We start from the raw sequence: 21,424 nt of genomic DNA, 5'->3' as shown, positions 1-21,424 counted from the left end.
GGAAGGGGCAGGGGCTCTGCCTCCAGGCCTGACCACCGCCAACCTCCTCCTGGGCCGACGCTGTGCCCAGAGCCCATCCCATCAAGAGACTGACTACAGGACCACAGACTGTAGCCCGGAAGAAAGGAGGCGACGAGCAGGAAGGGGTCCGGACACAGACACATGCGGGAAAGGGACACAAGGGCCAACCTCAAAAATCTTCATGTCTAATTTGGTATAAAAATGGGCAAATCAGGGGGCTTCCCTGGTGATGCAGTGGTTGAGAATCCATCTGCCAATGCAGGGGACACGGGTTCAAGCCCTGGTCCGGGAGGATCCCACATGCCACGGAGCAACTAAGCCCGTGCGCCACAACTACTGAGCCTGCGCTCTAGAGCCCAGAAGCCACAGCTACTGAAGCCCACGTGCCACAGCTACTGAAGCCTGCGCGCCTAGAGCCCGTGCTCCGCAACAAGAGAAGCCACCGCAATGAGAAGCCCGCACACCGCAACAAAGAGTAGCCCCCGCTCGCCGCAACTAGAGAGAAAGCCCGCATGCAGCAACGAAGACCCAACACAGCCAAAAATAAATAAATAAATTAATTTTTTTTTTAAGGGTAAATTAAACTCCCCGAGGACACGGATGTGAGACCCGGCGGGTTGACTGAGGGGGGGGGGGGGAAGGGCGCTAACCAGTAACTTCAGACATTAGACGGATGTACTTCGTGACGTGAGGCCACAAGGAAAACGTTTAAGTTCCAAACCAGGAGAGAGAGAAAAGAAGGAAACAAAAAGAAATAGAAGAAAAGGCTAAGTAGAAAACAAATTAAGATCACCAGAAGCAGCAAAGTGACTGGAAAGTTAAATACACACTTAGGACTGTCAGGCTGAATTAAAATAAACCAAGATCTAGGTGTGTGCTGTGTAAGATACTGTTTTAAGACTTCAAGAATCTACAAGGCTAAAAGCAGGGATAGAGGCAGGAAGTGTGGCGATGGTTGCAACATGGAGCAGTCCCCAGAGAAGTGCAGCGATGCCCCCACACCCCCACAGCCCGTGCGGGACCGAGCTCCATCAACACACGTCAGCAGCCGCCCAGGGAGCGCATGCCTTCCAAGCCCATCGGACCGCCAAACGTCAAAAATCGCGGAATTGTGCATCCCCGACCTCCGGCCGCCAGGCAGGGCTCCTATTCTCACTTCTAACACAGTTAAAGAAACTCAAGAGAGAATGGAATAAACCTAAAGTAACAGGAGGAAAACAGAAAAACAACAAAAGGGAGACCAAAACATAACAGAAAGGAAATAAAGTCTAAAGTTAGCTCTTTGAAAAGACAAAGAAAACACCCGATAATATTAGAAATAAAAAGAGAAAACCGCCACCAATCCAGCAGCGGTTTTACTGGCTATTTAAGCAGAGTCGGAAATAATAAAAAAAGGTGACACCACCAGCCCTGCCAACAGCACGCAGAGCACCCACCCAGCCCTGTGGGGCTAAGAAACGCCACATACCCCTGCCAGGACAAGACAGACGGAACCACCAGCCACCAGCAAGCAGTGGGCAGGGGATGCACAGGCCGAGGCTGCAGGGGTAGAGACACGAAAATAAGAAAGGAGAGAACAGAAACCAGGAAGAAGCAATTCGAGGTAGAAACTGAAAATAACTACAGAGAAAGTGAGAGTAGACAACCCTTGTAAGCCCCGAGGAAGAACGGACACAGATGTGGTCAGGGATGGGGAGACAGGGGGATGCATGGACACAGGCTGAGAATCCAGAGATGGGTGAGTACCATTCCAGCAAAATGTGAATCAGTGCTTGGCCGGAGCAGCAAAGCCCACCTAAGGGTCAGCAGGACGCTCTGCGGCCGTCCCTGCCCAGCGAGGTCACAACAGCTGCCTCACCTCCAAAGCTGCTCAGCTGTCCCCCAAGAAGGCACCGGCCACCTCGCCCCGTGGGCAGCGCCCACGGTACTCAGACCCCATCAAACCAGTGCAGATGACCCAGGCCGGCCCCCATGTGGAGGGAGCAGCAGTCTACAATCTTGGCCAGGACAGACACACAGACACAGCAGAAAGGCTGGCCCACAGCCTCCGGGAGAAAAACAGCATACGCTACAGTGACAGACGCTACAGGAAAGCGTCTGCAAACTCAACAACCTCGCCTGAAAAAGCAGGCCCAACAGCAAACCTGATCAGGTGACACAACAGAGCCCATGTCCTCCCCCGCACAGCCCGACGGTGAGGGGACCACGTCTGCACCAGAAAGGAGAGGACATCCCCTCAAGCTGATAACGTGAAATGTCTACGAAGCCTAAGACAGTTTCAGTAAACAACTACTGGAAATATAAGAGAATTTGATAAAGTGCCTAAGTAATAGTTTTTCTCTACATGAACAATAACCACCCAGAATTAGGGGAAAAAAATTCTGTTTACAAAAATATCACAAACTACAAAATCCTTAAGGAATAGCTTTATCCAGGAAGGCAAAGGACCCAAGTGAAGAAACTGTAAAATCGCATTAGAAGATAGAAGACATCCACAGGAGAAGTCAAGGCACATCCTTAGATGGAAACTACCCCACGCATGTCCGTTGTTCTAAAACACACGTCGCAAAAAAATTTTTTTAAATAAATAAATAAATAAATAAAACACACGTCATGTCGCTCCAATTAGAATAAAGTCCAGATTAGAGAATAAGCAATCAAAGCCAAAGCAACGTGCAAACAGACAGTGAGGGTGGACCTCCTTCTGGAACTCACTGCAGAGCCCAGTGCGGAACTGGTGTGAGCAGGTTAAGTGTAACGTTGGCGGAAGGAACAACAAACAGAGTGAGAGCCAATTCCCACAGGAAGGTGCCGAGTGCCGGGGCACGAGGAGGACGACCCGAGGCCCTCATGGCTGGCAGAAAGTACCTTCTCTGTGGGAAGCTCTCTCAGGGGCTCCGCTGGAGGATGAGCAGGGAAATCACTGGGAAGGAGTCACCTAAGACAGGGGACCACCCATCAGGTAGGAGGGCGTGTTCTGCCCTTCGGGGGCCCCTCCCCACTCCACCGGTGCCTGCAATGGCCGGGGGGCCAACTAGCCACCTGACAGACTGTGACGGGCATCCTGACTGTTCAGTCGCCAGCAAGGCTGCCATCCACCTGGGGAGGGGACTGCTCTGAGTGACACCAGCACAACTGGGAGGAAACAAACCCTGTGCCCATGCCACACACAATCACCACGGACTAGCGAGATCTCAAAACCAAAGTCTTCCACAACTTCCCCGAGACACACGCACGATGGCACTGGGGACTCCTTAAGCACAAGTGGAAATGCCACAGGAGATATGTAAAAACATGTGCCACCTTCCCACGAAATTTTTAAAGCCTGGGGAAAATATCTGGAACACAGGTAAAAATTTAAGGATTTTTAAGAATCATAAATCAAGAAACGTAGATGAACTCATAAAGCTCCTAGAGAAGGCTGAGCGGGAGAGAAACACTCCACCTGGGGCCCCATTCCACCAAGCCAGGTGGCTCTGCAGGTGAAGCCAGCAAACGTGCATGCGAGCCGCCACCCAAACCGTCCTCGACGCGCCATCAGTGGCCATGTGGCCCAAACCAACCTCCGCAGGCAGCGTGTCGCTTCTGGGAAAACACTCTCCTCTGCGGCCCCGCAGCTCCCCTGCGCCGCCCCCCACCTTCCACTGCTCCTGGTGGCCCCCATGACACTTAGACACAGGCCGCCCAAGCCTGTACATCTAGCCTGTTCTCACCCTCTCAGCACCAAAACTTAGACCTACTAGGACCAAGGTGGGTGTCCTGGGCATCTAACGCCGCCAAAACACTCACAGCAGAATTCCCGACCCCTCATTGGGTCTCTGCCCCCCGGCCGGGCATCCACATCCACACCCATATCTGGTGCCGCCCTGGCCTGTTGCAGGCACCACCACGAGGCACGGGGTTGCCGGATGACTCGTTTTACGTGCAAGTGCACACGCCCAGCGCTCAGGCAGGTCTGCGCGTGTCCCCACACTTTCTGGATTCGGGGTGGGGTGCACAACATGTAGGGCGAGGCTGACGGAGAATCTGCAGGAGCCACCCCCTCCCCGGGCCCCTCCCATGGCCGCGCATTGACTCACAACTGAGACTTGTTGGTGTTGGGCCCCGAGTTGGCCATGCTGAGGACGCCGCGGCCCGTGTGCGAGAGGTTGGGCCGGAACTCGTCTCGGAAGGGCTTTCCCCAGTATGACTCCCCCCCTGGAGGAGGAGGGGGCATGTGGCAGCAAGAATGACCAGGTCCCAGCTGAGCGCAGCTCTTGGGACACGGCCCAGCTCTAAAACCTGTGCGCAATCCCTGGGGTCCTCATCACCAACTCCCCGCAGGACATCCCCGCAGCCCCAGGGCCCTTAGAGCCCCTGGTTAGGGCCCAGCCCCCAGAACAGGGAGTAAAGTGCCAAGGAGACCGGTGGTTCCTGCTCACACCACACAGGGTGAGGGATGAGCTGGCCCAGGCAGCTGGCAGGCTAAGGGGGGCTCTGGAGGGGCAGCGTCCAGGGTGGGGCCCAACCTCCGCCAACTGTGGGCCCCCTTGGTCTGTGGACAGAGGGGGTGCCCCTGGAGGCCCAGCGGGAGGTAACGTGCCCCCATCCTTCATCTGTGGCTGAGGCCTCACAACCACCTTGGAACGAGGAAAGAGACAGCACATGGGGCTAGCAGAGTCCCCACGCCCCTGCCCTCAGAGCCTGCTGTGCAGCCAGAGCTCCCAGGGGCCCAGCACGAGCACCTACCTGTGCCTGTGCCCGTGGGGTCACCCCCCTGTATCTGCAGGAAGAACCAGCCAGTGAGGAGCCGCACCCATGAGCCTCAGCCCCCCTGCCCCCCCAGCTGCTCCTGGTGAGAATGGGGCCCTCCCGGTTCACCCCCGAGAGGCCTGGTGTGGCCAGCTGGCCCCCGGGTACACGTGGGTCACTGCAGGACTCCGCACGTGGGCACTGGGGGGCCGGTGCACGGCACTCACCACGAAGTTGCGGATGGACCTGTGGAAGAGGGTGCCATCGTAGTACTGCTTCTTGCAAAGCTTGATGAAGTTCTCACAGGTTTTTGGCGTCTACAAAAAAGGCAAAGTGCTCCCCTGAGGCATGTGGCAGCCAGGGAAGGGTCCCAAGGACCCCCAGGGCCCTTGGGCAGTGGAAGGCGGCCCCGACAGTGAGGAAGGACTTGCAAGGCCCAGCAACCAGGCACTCGCAGGCGGCCACCTCACCCACCAGGTCGCAGTGAAGCTCCAGGTTGAGGTCGCCCAAGTTGGTGTGTAGCCGCACGTAGCCCTTCTTCTTCACGAACCGGTAGCGCAGCACGTCCTCGTCAATGGCGGCTACAAGCAAAGGCCTGAGCTGCCTGCCTGCCTGCCTGCCCGTGGCCCGGAGCCCCCAGGGGCATCGGGGAGGGCGGAGCAGCGGGGCCTGATGGCTCCTCAATGTGGGGAGGGGAGGGCTGGGGGGGAGGGGGGAGGGGAGGGGAGGAGAGGGGAGGGGGAGGGGGCCCTACCAGCCAAGAACAGGAGAGGAAGGGGGCTTGGGGGCAACACCAAGGTGGGACTTGGGCTGGAGCCTGAGGTGGGGTGGCCCCAGCATGGGGAGGGCCTCCCACCACCAGGGAGCCCCCTGGACAGCCGCCCCTATCCCAAGCACAAGCCCACTTTCAAAAGGGGCCATGCCTGGCCACTCCTGAGTTGCCCACGAGCCCACAAAGCCCAGGCACGACAGAGCAGCGCTGAGAAGGGCACGGACAAGGGCACCCCACCCTTGGCCGCTGTTAACGCTGGCGGTGGAGACAAAGGCCACTACCTGCTTCATGCGTGGTCTCGGGAACCATGGCAGTGGAGGTGAAGGAGGCGCTGACCTTCCCGGTGGAATAGTGGGCCTGCCGAGAAACCACGGTGGCTCCTCAGCCCCGGGAGGCCACCCTGCTGCTCAGGCCCTGCTCGGTGCCTTTCCTCCAGGAAGGTGTCCCTGACCACCACCCACAGGCGCCCGCAGGGGCCTACCAAGGCGGACAGGACAGCCCAGCCCGCACTGGCCTCTCCCCAAGGGCCCAGGGAGCGGGAGCACAGTCAGCCAGCAGCCCACGGGCCTCAACTGGGCTGAAGGCCCGGCTGCCAAAGCTCTCACATTAAGTGAAACCCAGAAAAACACACCAGGCAGAGCCTGGGCATCTCTGGGGTTCAGAGCACCAAGAATTTGAGCTTCTTTTTAAATGTGTCAAGTCCCTACAGGAAAAAATAAGCCTCAATAAACGGTTTTTTCCTTCTAAACAGAAGGACAAAAAAGTTTCTTCCCATGAGAAAGAAATACACCAAAATGCTAAGAACCATCGTGTTAGAGGTGGGATTAAATTATAAACAACAAACCTTCTTCTTTTAGCACGCTCAGTTTTCTGGACAGTTCTTTAGGGGGGCACCTCAGAGTTCCCCCCCCAGGGTCCCCCAGCCCCAGCTCACCAGGTCCTGCCTGAATAGGGGAGGGGCAGCTTTGGGGCTTGACAAGCCAGGGTGCAAACCCTGGTGCCCTCACTGCCGACTGGGGGTCCCAGGACCAACCATGGGCTGTGTGGGACGAGAAGGTGAGGGCGGGTGCCAGGTACCCCCAGTACCACTGGCTCCCTCCCCCCAGCAGCTTGGCACCCCTGAGGTTGCTCTGGGCACCGAGTAACCAGCTTCACAGGGCAGTGACTCTGCCCATACCCCAGGCAGCTGTGGGGCGAGGAACCACTGAAGCTACCGGGCAGCTGTCCACCCAGCACATCTGCTCCGGGCCGGCCACACCTGTCCATGGCCCCAGCCTTGCTGGGCCAGCCTCAGTGCAGCCCCGTCCCCAGAAGTGCCCCGAGCGGCAGACAGGGCAGCGGTGAGGCCCGCTGCCTACTCACAGCGTTCAGCCTGTCCACCTTTGTCTTCTCGGGGACCTTCATGGTGGCCGCCAGCACCTCGTCCCCTTTGAACTCCTTGTAGAGCTCCTGCAGCGTCTCTCGGGTCTCCGTGTTCGTGTTTTTCAAATAATAAGATGGGTCCTGCTTGGCCTTTTCTTCATCTACAAAACAGCACAGTCGCCCTGAGCAGCCGAGACCCAGCAGCATCCCCAGATGTCGTGACGGGGACAGGAGGCCAGAGCCGCTGAGAGCCCCGGCCGGGACACGAGTCTGAAGTGACCAGAGCCTCTGTCACAGTCACAGCCTCCTGGTCACAACAACCCAGGGAGGAGCCAGTGGGGGAAGAAAGAGCGAGGCCACTGCCCTCTCCCCAGACGGGCCCCAGCCCCAGGGGTCACAGCCTCGCATCACAGGACCCAGTGGCCACGAGCACTCACCACCCTTCATGGGACCTCCATACCCACCCAGCGGCCGGCACGAATGGCCCATCCCTGTGGCGGGACACAGACAATCTCTGAGGAAAAGGCCCACCCAGGCCCCCGAGCACGTGGGAGAGGAAGCAACTCTGAGAGACCTAGAGCCAAGTCCTGACGGGGCGGAGGTGGCGGGGAGATGGCCAGGCTGGGCACCATTGTGATGGCCCGGCTGGCACCGACATGTCTGGCCCCCGATGGCAGGCATGGGCCAGGGTGGTCTGCCAACCCCAGCACAGAACAATGGAGCATCGGCTCAGGAAATGCAAGACCTGTGAAAACCTGGGTGAGACTCCCAGACGCTCAAGCCCCAGGGAGGTGGGGGGTTTCACCCAGGCTCTTCTACCCAAGTCCCTGGCACCCGGGCCAGCCCTGGCCATACATACCTGGGTCTATTATTTTCATGTTATTCTTAACATGAAAGAAGTTGGAGACATTGAATTTGTCCAAACTGGTGGGGTCCTATGGCAAAAAGAACACGTGTGGCAGTGAGCCTGGCACCACAGCCAGACCCGTCCTGGGCCATGCGGCTGCTGGGGAGCAAAGGACGGGTGGACCAGCAGAGGGACCAGGCTGGAGGGGAGAGGCTGGGGGCTGCATGGGCACCGCAGGTCAACAGGGACTCTGCCCTGCGCAGGGTGACGAGCAGGGGTGGGGCGGGGACAGTGGCACAGATGGCTGCTCAGCCAGCTGCGTCCCCTTCTCCCCACACACAGCCAAGCACCCTTAGCTGTTAGCACGGGACGTGGGGTGCCCACCTCCAGGCCTCCTGCAGGCCTCCCCCCCTTCAGCCCGGCTGCCAGACTGACCCCACGGTCTGCCCTGGGGACAGCGAGCCCACCACTGGGGAGAGCCATGCACTGGCCTCTGATTAGAACGGGATGAGCCACAGGAGGATCTAGACACCCTGATTTTCTAGGGCCGGGTTCTCATGAACTCACTCGGGGCTCTGACACCTACAGGCACACCCTACACTCGCCCCTGGGTCCCGAGCACACCAGCCCCAGCCCTCAGGCCTGCAACGGGGCTGCCTGGACGTGGAGGTGGCTCTGGGGGCAGAGACGAGGGCCCTGACACGGCAGGGGCGGCCTCGGAGGGGAGTGGTGAGCCCCGGACTGAGGAGACTGCCTGTGTGGAGGCCCAGGGTGACTGAGGGCAGGGAGGGCGGGAGGGGCTCTGCCAACAGCCGGGACAGCTGGGAGCTACGCAGGCAGGGGGCTGCGAGACCACTGAGGCAGGAGGAGCCAAGGTCCTGGGCGGGTGGTCCCCGGGCAGGCAGGGAAGGGGACACCCACCTGCAGGGTGATGATGTCCTGCCGGGAGAAGGGCTCGTCGGTCAGCAGGTCTCGGAAGTTCTTGGCCTTGATGTTTAGCTGCTCCACCGCCTAAAGCCAGGAGAAAGTCCGCTGTCACGTTGCCTGCCCTCCGACCTGGCAGCCCAGAGCCCACCCAGAGGTAGGGAAAGGACCAAGGTGGGGGGACTGGTGTGTGCCACCAAGGGGCGGGGCTTCCTGCGCCCCAGACAGGTTGCTGTTGTCACACATCTGTCTCCCAATGAGCCACCCAAATCCGTGACCCCAGAGCCCCACGAGGCCAACCTCCAGGGATGGGCGTGAAAAAGGCTTAGGGAGGGTTTCCCGCATCGCGGGGCCATAGCCCTGCCATCTGCACCCAGCCCAAAGCAGGCCCAGAGCAGGACAGGTGTGGAAATCGGGACCCCCACCCCCCGCAACATGTGCTCCCCTGGGGCGGCACTAGGAGCTGAGGTCCCTCCAGGGTCTTTGCCGATGCCTGTGGGGGGCACCAGGGAACAAGGACCTGCTCAGTGGGAAGAACTGCCCCGGTCCAGTCTGGAGGGCACGAGCAAGCCCCGCCATCTCCTGGCTGCGCCGGTGGCTCTCAGCCCATGAGCCGGCCTGGGGCTTCCCAAGGACCCACCTCGTGGGCGTAGACGTTGCCGGTGGTCCTGATGGCCACGATGTGGCTGTTGTTGGTGAACACGGTGAACAGCACAGGGCAGTGGTACTTCCCTGGAGAGGAGGCACACACCCAAGGTCAGAGAGCGGGAGAGGCGGAACCCTGCGTCAGCACGCCCAGGGCGGACCCGAGGGACAGCCCATAGCTCAAGCTCCTCCTCCAAGAGCATGAATTCCCATTCATCCTGCAAGACCCAACCCCTGCAGGGCCTTCCTCAGCAAAGTCGGCCTTGTCAGCCCCCAGCCCACCTGGCCTCCCTCTCCACCTCGGGCGTCCGTCACCCCTGCCCACCCACCAGTAGCCCGTCCTTCAGACCCTGACCCGTCCCCGTACATCCTGCGTCCCTCGCCTGGGTTACTGCAACCAGCCCCGGCTGCCCTCCGTGCCCTGCCCCGCCAACACCCGCCCGCAGCCAGGGAGCCTGTTCAAGTCCCAGCAAGAACACTGCAGAAAGGGGAACACTTAGAGATGAGAGACCTTGAGTTGTATAGATTCTAAAAATCCCGATTTCAAAACTACAAAAAATAATTATGAGAGCATTCTGGAAACTTGACCACTGGCTGGATAGTCAATGATACTACAGCATTCCTACTAACTTTTTAGATGTGACAATGGTATTGTGGTTATTATTTCTTAAATCTTTAGCTTTTAGAGATGCACACTAAAGTACTTAAGCAGGAGATAGTATGATGTCAGGGATCTGCTTAAAATCACCTGAGTAGGTGCAGAATGCAAGCACAGGTAAAATCAGACACGTTGACAATGGATGGGAGCTGAAGCTGGGGATGGATATGGGGCAGGGAGTCACACACTAACTCTACTTTCTTTCTTTTTTTTTTTGGCTGCACCACGGGATCCTAGTTCCCAGAACACAGATCAAACCCGGGCCCCCCCACAGTGGAAGCGCAGAGTCCCAACCACTGGACTGCCAGGGAAGTCCCTAATTCTTTCTACTTTCACATCCCTGAAAATTTCAACTAGGGACTTCCCTGGTGGAGCAGTGATTAAGAATCCGCCTGCCAATGCAGGGGACACGGGTTCAAGCTCTGGTCCAGGAAGATCCCACATGCCGTGAAGCAACTAAGCCTGTGTGCCACAACTAGTGAGCCTGTGCTCTAGAGCCCGTGAGCCACAACTACTGAAGCCTGCACACCCAGAGCCCATGCTCCGCAACAAGAGAAGCCACCGCAATGAGAAGCACGCCCACCGCAATGAAGAGTAGCCCCTGCTTGCTGCAACTAGAGAAAGCCCACATGCGGCAACGAAGACCCAATGCAGCCAAGAATAAATTAATTAGCAAAAAAAATAGAAAGAAAATAAATAATGCTTTCTTTAAAAAAAAAAGGACTTCCCTGGTGGCGCAGTGGTTAAGAATCTGCCTGCCAATGCAGGGGACACAGGTTCGATCCCTGGTCCAGGAAGATCCCACATGCCGCGGAGCAACTAAGCCCGTGTGCTACAGCTGTTGAGCCTGCGCTCTAGAGCCCGCGAGCCACAACTACTAAGCGCGCATGCCACAACTACTGAAGCCCGCGTGCCTAGAGCCCATGCTCTGCAACGAGAAGCCCGAACACTGCAACGAAGAGCAGCCCCTGCTCGCCGCAACTAGAGAAAGCCCACGCGCAGCAACGAAGACCCAACGCAGCCAAAAATAAATTAATTAAAAAAAAAATTTTCAGCTAAAAGACAAAACAAAGCCAAAAAAAGGCATCTCTATATCAAAGTTAGTAAAAACTTTAAAAAAGGCAAAGTTAGGTCAGATCTTTCTTTGGATCTGGAAAGAAATCTCTGAGTTCTCCCATGGCCACCCCGGCCCCGCATGACTGCTCTGCACCCCATCCCACCTGACTCTGGACCACAGACCCTGCTTCCCGCTCCGCTCACCCTGATGCAGCAACACTGGACTCCTGGCTGTGCCTCGGGGCCTTTGCACAGGCTGAGCCCGCTGCCCGGAATGCTCTCTCCACATCCCCACAGGGCTCCCCTCCCCCGCCCTTCCTCCCCCTCCCCCCAGATTTACACTCAAACCCTGTCAGCGAGTTGTCCTATGACCCTCTCTCACCCTGCTTTATCTCTGACCTGGTACACGCAGCACCTGACGCACTACAGTGATCTCATTTCCAATTTCCTCCCTCCCTTTTGTTCCGGGAGAGACCTGGCCTGTCTTGCTCTCCGCACACAGCAGGCGCTCAGTAAACACTTGTGAAGGAGACACACCGAGGGCCTCCCCGAATCACCTGCTCTCAGAGCAGGGAGCCACACGGCACCCAGGGACCATCCATGGGGCGCTGTGCTCCTGGCCACCAAGGCCTGCTTGCTCGTTCACTGCCATCTGGCACCTGCTGGGAGCCAGGCCAGCCTCAGCTGCTCCAGCATCTCCCGGAACACACCCACCCAGCGAGCCCCGACACCGACCTCAACCACGGCACCCGCACGCGCCCAGCGCACGGCGCCAGGTCCACAGAGAACCGAGAACAAGGTCGGTGTCCACGGAGGTCGCCTCGGCACAGGCGTCTGGCCAGCAAGAACAGTGGAGGGTGTGGAGGGGTGCAGAGCAGGACCCCAGGACTGGACTGCAGCTTTATGACCAGTGCCGAGCGGAAAGCAGCCCAAGAGCCACCTGGCAAATCCGTCAGACCCCCCCCACACCCACTGCCCAGCCGCCCGCCCTGGGCCGCAGCCTGAGCAGCTTGTCTCCAACGATGACTGGACCAGAGCCACGGCCAGGTAGGGCCTGTCTCCCGTGGGGCCCAGCTGGACCCACAAAGGCCACCGGCGGCCCACATGGCCCATGTGCCCTTGTGGGAAGAAGTGCCCCAAGCCTGAGGTTTCACCTCCACCCCAGCTTTAAACCATCTGGACCTTTAAGAAAAAATTATTAGCCTTTGAGAAATCAAAAGCAAGCCTCCAGCCTGATCAGAAAGGAACAAAAACTTGGTGAGAGGTGGGGGCCTCGGGTCCTGCGGGCCAATCCTAGAACTGGCTGTAAAGGATTACTCACCTTCACTGTTCTTTGCAAAGTTCAGCTTGATCAGACACCTCCCATCCAGTTTCTGAAAGAAGCGTAATTAATAATAACAAGTAACTCACATGAAGAAGGGCAAAGGCACCCGAACAAACTTTTTGGCCAAATCAATATCTCCTTAGCTGGGCAGTGGGGACCCAGGCGTTTGCCCTGCTGTTCTGCTCTGTGACGACCCAAGAAACACCGGGCACTACAACGTGGGGGAAGAGGAGTCAATACACGCAAATGCCAAGAGGGGATGGGACGGGATCCTTTCTCAAAACTTCTGGACTTCGTCTGCAGCTCACCTCTCCTCCAGGAACCTGGACAATAAAGCAAAGTCCAGCAGCCAGAGGAAAGCCGCCCAGTGGGGAGGCCTCCGTCAGAGGAAGTGAGTGGGCAGCGGAGACCCTGGATGGGGAGGCACAGGCCCTGCAGTGCCGGCCAGCTCCAAGGGCCACCCGGAGGAGATGCCAGGCATCCTTCCGCCAGGGCCAAACCCGGTTCTGCCCCACGTCCTCCCTCCCCTGGCACAGTCCCCGTGCCCAGCCCCGTGCCCGCTCCCCGACAGCCACCTCGGCCCTGCCTTCATTAGCCAACCACCCCCCCCCCACACACCTGTGGACAGATGGTGGGTGCCCACCCCAGGCACAGCCAGCCCAGGGAGACCCACACACAGCACCCTCCTCCTGGGGCCCTGGGAGGTGACAGGAGCTCACGGCAGCTGACACCACAGGGACGGTCCTCAGGGCCGTGGCCGCGGGGACTCGGGGCACGGGCCGGGAGGGGTACGGGCCCCGCTTGAGGACACACCACAGACTCCCTGACAGGACACCCGCAGCAGAGGCGATGGCTGGGGGCAGGCGATTGGCGTGCTGTGGGGCTGGGGAGCACCCGGGGAGCGGCTGTCCACAGTAACCGAGGAGACCGAGGACAGGGGGCCAGACGTGGACCAGGAAACACGGGGGGCTGGGGACGACGGCAAAGCGCAGCCCCCACCCACAGAGGAGCGAGCTCCAGCCTCGACACAGCTGCAGCCTGATCCCAGGGGAGGCAGTGAATCCCGAAAACAAGGCCACCGCCCAGGGCCCCAGAGTACACATCCGCCTCCAGAACACAGGTAACAAGCGCACAGCTGAGCAAAGACTGAACCCACGACACTTCACACGTCCGAGGCTGGTGGCCAGGACCCTGCTCACACCCCTCGTCTGCCTCCCTCCCTCCCCCTAGCCTCAGCGCACCCGGGTCCTCTTAGGCCTCCCCAAAGACGATGACAATGACAGCCTCCACTCTCCACAGGGCCCCCAGGGTCTGTCACAGAGCTGACCAGGCCTCATCCCGGCAGACAGGGCTCTGACCACCACCCAGCCCAGCTCCCAGCTCCGCAGTGCCAGTCACCACACTGCCCGCCACTCCCCCAACGCAGGCCGGACTTCCATCAGGCTGACACCCTGGGGGAGCCAACCTGGCTCCCAGGGTCTGCAGAAGGCCCCGCCCTCCCTGCTTGCCCACCTCTAGCCCCTGCACTGCACCTCCTTAGCCTGCACCCTAGCCCAGGCTCACCCAGCACCTCTTGCCCAGAAAGTACACGGCCCCTGCTGCCTCCCTGCTTCCATCCTCACCTCCCTGAGGTCTGGTCCCGACACAGCAGCCAGAGCCAGGCTTCCAAACAGGCCAGATCACAGCTCGCTACGGCTTAACCCATCTGGGCTCCAGCCCATCCAGAACGAAGCCAGGCTCCCTCCAGGGCTGGCAAGACCCCCCTGATGTAACTCAGACTATCTGCCACCATCTCCCCTCGTCCCCAGGTCACAGCTTCCATGGCACTGCTCCACAGACATCCCCAGGTCCCCCATTCTCCTCTGGTCAGCATCCCGTCCCACTCTGCTCACAGCGCCAGGCCCCGTGCTGCACTGCTAACCCCTTTCTGTGAGTGAATGGGTGCAACCGAATAAATGTGGCAGAGGGAAGGCGTGCTGAGAAGTGAACAGAGAGCAGCGGGAGGAGCGGAAAGTGGGCACCCCGGGGCTTTACAACAAGGCATGCGGAGGGGTGGGGGGTGTCCAGCAGAGAAGTATGCTGGAACTCGACTCCAGATTTTCTCCTGCACCTGTACATGTGACACATCAACAGCTGCTTAACCTAACTCTCCACAAAGTGCACGTCACAGAACGCTGGTGCCCACAAGCTACATCACCCAAAGAGATAGGTGACTCCTAGAGCTGCAGAGGGTCTGGGACGCGCATCTCCCCTGACATGCCGCTGTTGGGAGTCTGGAACAGTGCGACTCCTCCAGGGGGCAACTTGCCAGGAGCTACCAAGCCTAAAACGCAGCCCCCAGAGTCCAGCAGTCCCAGGGGTACACCGCATGTGTGACCACCATCTGCAACAGCAGAACTCCAAATGCCCCCCAGAACTGTGCCACCACAGGAGGGCACACGCAGCCACCACGGACGCAGGCAGGGCCGGACGCACCGACACCTCGGGGGTGGAAGCAAGGGGCAGTGGGATCACCGAGCGACTGCGTCCACGACTGAGGTAAGACAGATGCCTGCACACGTGCACACAAGTGGGGAACACTCCAGAAAGGACCGGTGTGGGTCCTCCACCACGTTCCTGTACCTGACACCTGGTGTTCACCGGCATCACCAAAGCTCCTGCACAGCCACCTACCTCTCCGTTGCTGGGGTTGGTCCCATACTTCTTAAGCCAAGGGACAATGTTCCTGAAAGGAAGAGGACAGTGCGCGTCAGCGGGAGGGCGGGTGCAGCCTGGCGACAGGGCCACAGTGCAGGGGGCCTGCCTCTGGGGGGAGCTGGGAAGGGGCTATACTCCACTTCACTTTTTGCCTCATCAGAGGAAACGGGGGAATATTTCTGGCTACATGGGCTTCAAAGTACGTTCAGGGTTTTTACTCCAGTTACGCATAAACATGGATAAATAACATTAACAAAAAAAGACGTACATACAATGAGATACTGGGCCAGCATCAAAAATCACACTTCCAGAGAATTCTGAATGACATAGGGGAAAAAAGCTCTCATCTGAGTGAAAAATGGATCCTGAACTATCTTCAACAGTATGATCTCAAACAGGTTACCACAAATACACTCCCAGAAAAAGAGCACTACAGATATTGACAGTGCTTTCCCTGGACAGTGCAATTATGACCAATTTTCCCTTTTTCTTTGAAGTATTTTCCAAATCTTCTAAAATGAGCCTGAACTATGAGACAATTACAGAAGCTGATTTACGTTGGGACATAAAACTGAGCATAAAGCTTCAAAGGGAAGCACTAGAAAAGTATGCGCCTCAACTATGGCTCTGCCTTCATGAAGTGAAAGCTACTCAGCTCATTAACACTCTAACAGGTTCAGGGTGCGAATTAGAGCGCTAGGGACCCCCACACGGGGGAGAGGCCAACGCCCCTCCAGGCAGAGGTCACAGCAGCACTGCCGCCTCGTGCCTGAGGCCCATCCAGGGCTCCCGAGGCTGCCGGGACCTCGGCGTGTCCAGGCTCAGCACTGCCTGGAGCCCAAACACTCCAGCTGCCCCACAGCCCCTTCCTGAGTGGGTGCCCACAATCTCACCACATCTGTTAGTCAGAAGTCAAGGGAAAACTCACAGCAAGTCAAAGACGACGCCTTCGGGGGTGCAGACCGGGTAGACAAAGGGCTGTAGAGAGAGACTGAGAAAGGACAGGGTCACTGCTGAGCACTGCCCCCTCCCAGCCCAGGAGACTCTGGGGGTGTTACCATGGTCTGGAGGAGCCCTGCCTGCTCCTGGCTGCACAGCAGGCTCCGTTCCCGCCATGTTTCCAAGGAGCGGATAAGTGACTCAGACAAGACCTGACGCCCGGGAGCCCTGGGTAAGTTCCAATGCAGGGATATGGGTGTCGAAGGCCACTTCCTGCCTCGTGGAGGGTCCGCATAGGAAAAGCAGAGCCCACAGGTGGAGGAGGATGGTATCCGGTGGACTTCCTTGAGCCAATAACCTTTTCTTCTGGCCTGGGGTCTCCATCACTAGTCATCAAGAGCCCTGGCTGACTTTGCTTGTTTGTACATCAGTCACCTACGAGTTCGGTCAGCACAGGTCAGGCACCAGGACCTGGACAGCCTGGCAGCATTGGGGTCACCTCCCCGGCTGCTGCCCCAGGGACCCCTTGTGGGGAGACCTCACCACCGCCCCCTCTGGCCCAACCTTCTACTCTAACCCAGTAGTACTGCTGGGGACCGACCAGAGCAGGACCCAACAACAAGGCAAGCTCCAAACAGCAAGACAGTGAACATGCATCTTCTCCCAACAGGGCCTGAAGGGCACATTCTCAAAGCACGTGTTACCCAGAACCCAAGGTAGTTACAAAATGGGCGAGACACAGAGCAGAGACCTCTTGGAAGAACTGGGAACCAAAGATTTCCATAGAACCAATTTACAAGACTACATTTCCAGGAGGCTGATGACAAAACTGGTGGCGGTGGTGAGAAATGCAGCTGATGATGTCTGGGCCTCACTTGTTCATACTTCCTGAGCAAGTGAAACAGGTGAAGCCCTCACTCACCACATGGGGAGCCTCCAGGGAGCCCTGGGCAGATTCAGCGGCTGTGCCCCCAGCCTCCCCTGCCCCCTCACTGCCCCGTGGTATCGGCTGACCTGCCTCACCACAGTGCTGGGATCACCAGGAGAGCTTGGTCAGCTCTCAAGGCTCTCCCTGACGTATGGAATCAGAACTTTGGTCAGAGGGAGAGGAGGGCAAGGTGGGGAGAATGCTGTGTAGATACGTGTGTCCAGGACAGAGCTGACCATGGCTCAAACTTGGGGAAACTCAGGCCCATGGGGACCACCAGACCTGCCCACTCCCCCAAGCCCTAACGTGTTGCGGTTCATTAGTCTAACGAGGGTGGGAAGAGACATCCAAGTGGCTGTGCAGCTGGGTCCCTCCCCGCCCCCACAGTGACCTGCATTCTCAGGGAAGGCGGAGGGGCCACAGTATCATGACTATCGGGGTTGCTGTCACTACTCAGACTCTGGACCAAAAGGAAAGCACGAAAGCCCTGGGCTCAGAGTCAGACCACTTCCTGGATGGGATACCTGGGAGAGGGAGCTCACTCTTCGAAGCACTGGTTCTCTCAACTGTAAGGCAGGCTTGATGACAGAGCCTACCTACCTCTGTAGGTAAGAACAGGGTTAAAAGACAATGCACATAAATGGAGACACAGAACAAGCAGAAAACCATCATCATTTCTTTCCATTGCTGGGTCCCTTCTTCCAGTCCATGGAAGATCCGGGTGGGAGAACGCAGACAGAAGCTACACCTGCATCGCCAGGGATCAGATTCACTGTCAAACAGTCGAGTACCCGAGAACAATCATGAGGGAAAGGTTAAACTCTCCAAACTCTTACCTGCAGTGGTCAAAAGGTAGACGACGAAAATCTGTTTGTGCGATATCTGTGCAAAATGAAAATAAAGGACAGAAAACTTACTCTGTAAAAAATTTCACAGATGTGCTCTACCAACAAGTCAACTACGTTTTAAGAAAAAGTGCATGTAAGTCACGGGGATGAAACGCACAGCATGGGGACTGTAGTCAATGATATCTTAAAAATTGTGTGTGGGGCTTCCCTGGTGGCTCAGTGGTTAAGAATCCGCCTACCAATGCAGGGGACACGGGTTTGAGGCCTTGTCCAGGAAGATCCCACATGCCGCGGAGCAATGAAGCCCGTGCGTCACAACTACTGAGCCTGCGCTCTACAGCCCACAAGCGACAACTACTGAGCCCGTGCGCCACAACTACTGAAGCCCGCGCGCCTAAAGCCCGTGCTCCTCAACAAGAGAAGCCACTGCAATGAGAAGCCCACGCACTGCAACAAAGAACAGCCCCCGCTCGCCACAACTAGAAAAAGCCCACGTGCAGCAACGAAGACCCAACGCAATCAAAAATAAATAAATAAAATAAATTTTAATAAGTAAATAATAATAATAAATTGTGTGTGGTGACATACGGTAACTAGACCTATTTTGGGTTTTGTTTTGCAACGTACAGAAATATCAGACCACTGCATTGTGCACCTGGAAGTCACTCAGTGTTATAGGTCAACGATACGTCGATAAAAATAATAAAGTAAAACCTGCTAAGATAAAAAAAAAAAGAAAAAAGAAACAAAAGAAAATGCTGATATAAATTACCCAGTGCAAAAATTGCTGTGGGGGCTTCCCTGGTGGCGCAGTGGTTGAGAGTCTGCCTGCTGGTGCAGGGGGCACAGGTTCGAGCCCTGGTCTGGGAGGATCCCGCGTGCCGCAGAGCAGCTAGGCCCGTGAGCCACAACTGCTGAGCCTGAGCGTCTGGAGCCTCTGCTCCGCAACAGGAGAGGCCGCGAAAGTGAGGGGCCCGCGCGCCGTGATGAAGAGTGGCCCCCACTTGCCACAACTGGAGAAAGCCCTCGCACAGAAACGAAGACCCAACACAGCCAAAAATAAAAATATTAAATAAATAATAAATAAAAAATTAAAAAAAAAAATTGCTGTGTACTAAAACCTTTCTCTAGACAGAACCAAAACGTGGGGTACATCAAGAAAGAGCTTAGAGGAAAAAGTACATACCGCAGGTGGGTTTCTGCCACAACCCTAACTAACACCCCTGCTGTGGGTCTCCCTCTTAGCTTTGCTTTCCAAGAGGCTGGGCCAGTTTTGCTCCCACCAGTGACTGTGACAGTGCTCTTTTGACTGCAGCCTTGATAGCTTTAGGTATTATTGTTCCTTGCATTCTTCTTTTTGTTTTTTTAATTTATGTATTTTTGGCTGCGTTGGGTCTTTGTTGCTGCACACGGGCTTTCTCTAGTTGCAGCGAGCAGGGGCTACTCTTCGTTGCAGTGAGCGGGCTTCTCATAGTGGTGGCTTGTCTTTGTTGCGGAACACAGGCTCTAGGCATGTGGGCTTCAACAGTTGTGACACGTGGGGGCTCAGCAGTTGTGGCTCCTGGGCTCTAGAGCGCAGGCTCAGTAGTTGTGGTGCACAGGCTTAGTTGCTCCGCGGCACGTGGGATCTTCCCGGACCAGGGCTCGAACCCATGTCCCTTGCACTGGCAGGCGGATTCTCAACCACTATGCCACCAAGGAAGTCCCCGTTCTTTGTATTCTTTATTAACTTGACAGAGAAAATATTACTGTAACCTATGTTAAAAAAAATCACCACCAATATTAAACATTTTCTCCTATGTTTAGTGTATTTCCTCTTTTGTGAACTGTGTCCTCAGCCCATTTGTCTACTACAGTTTCCACGTTCTTATTAATTGTTCATTTTTACACTTACTGCATTGTGAAGACATCATTCCTTAATTATACCCACACACACACCAAAAGGAACAGAAGGATTTCACGCCTTACCTGGTTTCTTGCCACCATAGAAGTGAGTGTATTCAGCACAGGTAATGTACCTGGAGAGACAGATAATCTTATTACCACCCCTTTATAAAAAGAATAGTCTCTGGAAGTAAGAAGTTGATGACCGAAATCATTTCACTCATTCGGAAAATGCTTATTTAACACGTACTATGTGTCAGGCACATAGTGAAAAACACAACAGAACACGGGGATATGCAAACTCGTAAGCAAACCCAAACGGTCCTGCTCCAAATAGCAGGGTTAACAATGAGAAGCAGCTGGCCACATGAAGACCTGGGGAGAGAGCTTTCCAGGCAGAGGGACCAAGCCGACTAATCACGTATAAAAGCCCTGAGGCAAGAAAAGCTAATGTGTTCCCAAAGAAGGGCAAAGCCACTGAAAAAGAGTGCACATGGGGGCACGGGGCCACTGATGATGGAGACGTGGGTGGTGGTCGTATCACAAGGGGCCTCGCGGGCCGTGGGAGGACTCTGGATTTGCTTCAGGCAGGATGGAAGGACCCTGATCCAGCATAAGTCCTCAAAGCATCACTCTGGCTGCTGTGTGCAGAGGGTCAAGCAATAGGCAGCAGAAAACCAATCTGAGGGCGACTACAAAGGTCCAAGAAGGAGCTGGCATCAACTCCACCTGTGGGAGAACTGGTGGACGAGTGAGAAGCGGTCAATTCCTGGAAGAGCCAGCAGGACGTACTGATGGACAGGAGGCAGAGGGAGCTGAGGGAAACTCCCGGGCTTCTGACCCCAGCGAGCGGAGAGCGGTGTGACCACTGAGATGGGAAAATGGGGGAGGAACAGGCTTAGGTGCTGAACATCAAGAGTTGCTTCCCCGTGGGGCACACTGAATTCGAGAAGCCCATCGGATCTCCAAGTGTAGGTGTCCTAAGCAAGACTGGAGATCCCCCGGGGCAGGATGTAAATGGAGAGGGAACCTGGGGGAGGAGACGTAGGAGGTCCGGAACGGGGAGAGGAGGATCCAGCAAAGAAGACCAACAAAGAAAGACCCCTGAGGTAGCCTGAAAACAAAGAGTGTGGTGTCCCAGGCACCGTACAAGGGCTTCAGAGGGAGAGAGGCGGTCAGCCGCGTCCTACGCTGCTGAGAAGCCCAACAAAACGAGGACTGAGAACTGACTGACCCCCGGATGGAGACGTACGGAAGTTACAGGATCACGACAAGAGCAGTGCAGCGGGCAGAGCCCGACTGGAATGGTTTCAAAGGGAAAGCAGAAAACAGCCGGTCGACAGAGATCGTCCTCTTCTTGTCATAAAAAAAAAATCAAAGAAACTCGGTGGCAGCTGGTGGTGCCAGGTGGGTTTGTTTTAATTGTAAGGTGCTGTAGCCCGTGAGCAGGCTAGGGAGCGAGAACCGCGCCCGGGGAAAGCCGGCGGGGTCAGAGTTGGCAAGCGGAGGGGCCGAGGGGACGTGATCCGGTGAGACCCGCGCCTCGGGGAGCCGCCCCGCCGGGGGACGGCGGAAGCTTCCGGGGAAGCGACGTCGAGAGTGACTCGACGCGGCGCAGAGTGCGGACAGGCCCGCTCCCGGCGGCGGCTCAACTTACATCTTGTCCTTCTGGTGCTGTCGCTTCCCCATGGCGGCGGCGGCAGGAGCAGCGAGCGAGGAAAAACAACGGCACACTACTCACACCGCGCCTTCTCGGCCGAGCTCCGTAACTACTTCCGGGTCTCTCGG

The 21,424-nt window shown here is 56.9% G+C and overlaps 1 protein-coding gene across 2 annotated transcripts in view; it reads right to left on the bottom strand.

Moving 5' to 3' along the window:
* Nucleotides 1-21,424, bottom strand: part of PPIL2 (peptidylprolyl isomerase like 2) — a 24,402-nt gene extending 2,978 nt beyond the window's left edge. For both annotated transcript variants that reach the window (XM_007196291.2, XM_028162380.2), the window contains exons 1-15: nucleotides 21,294-21,424; nucleotides 19,721-19,770; nucleotides 17,741-17,786; nucleotides 15,966-16,028; nucleotides 15,014-15,065; nucleotides 12,338-12,389; nucleotides 9,298-9,389; nucleotides 8,655-8,744; nucleotides 7,746-7,821; nucleotides 6,887-7,047; nucleotides 5,806-5,881; nucleotides 5,227-5,333; nucleotides 4,980-5,069; nucleotides 4,750-4,783; nucleotides 4,101-4,218 (exon numbers count right to left, since the gene is read on the bottom strand). In XM_007196291.2, the coding sequence (XP_007196353.1) occupies nucleotides 4,101-4,218; nucleotides 4,750-4,783; nucleotides 4,980-5,069; nucleotides 5,227-5,333; nucleotides 5,806-5,881; nucleotides 6,887-7,047; nucleotides 7,746-7,821; nucleotides 8,655-8,744; nucleotides 9,298-9,389; nucleotides 12,338-12,389; nucleotides 15,014-15,065; nucleotides 15,966-16,028; nucleotides 17,741-17,786; nucleotides 19,721-19,770; nucleotides 21,294-21,325 (1,139 nt within the window). In that variant the 5' untranslated portion in view covers nucleotides 21,326-21,424. The remainder of the gene's footprint in view (nucleotides 1-4,100; nucleotides 4,219-4,749; nucleotides 4,784-4,979; nucleotides 5,070-5,226; nucleotides 5,334-5,805; nucleotides 5,882-6,886; nucleotides 7,048-7,745; nucleotides 7,822-8,654; nucleotides 8,745-9,297; nucleotides 9,390-12,337; nucleotides 12,390-15,013; nucleotides 15,066-15,965; nucleotides 16,029-17,740; nucleotides 17,787-19,720; nucleotides 19,771-21,293) is intronic.

This window comes from Balaenoptera acutorostrata, chromosome 13 (genome assembly GCF_949987535.1).
Source record: "Balaenoptera acutorostrata chromosome 13, mBalAcu1.1, whole genome shotgun sequence".
Lineage (NCBI taxonomy): Eukaryota > Metazoa > Chordata > Mammalia > Artiodactyla > Balaenopteridae > Balaenoptera > Balaenoptera acutorostrata.
Note: the sequence above shows the minus strand (reverse complement) of the source record. Positions and strands in the feature narration are given on the sequence as shown.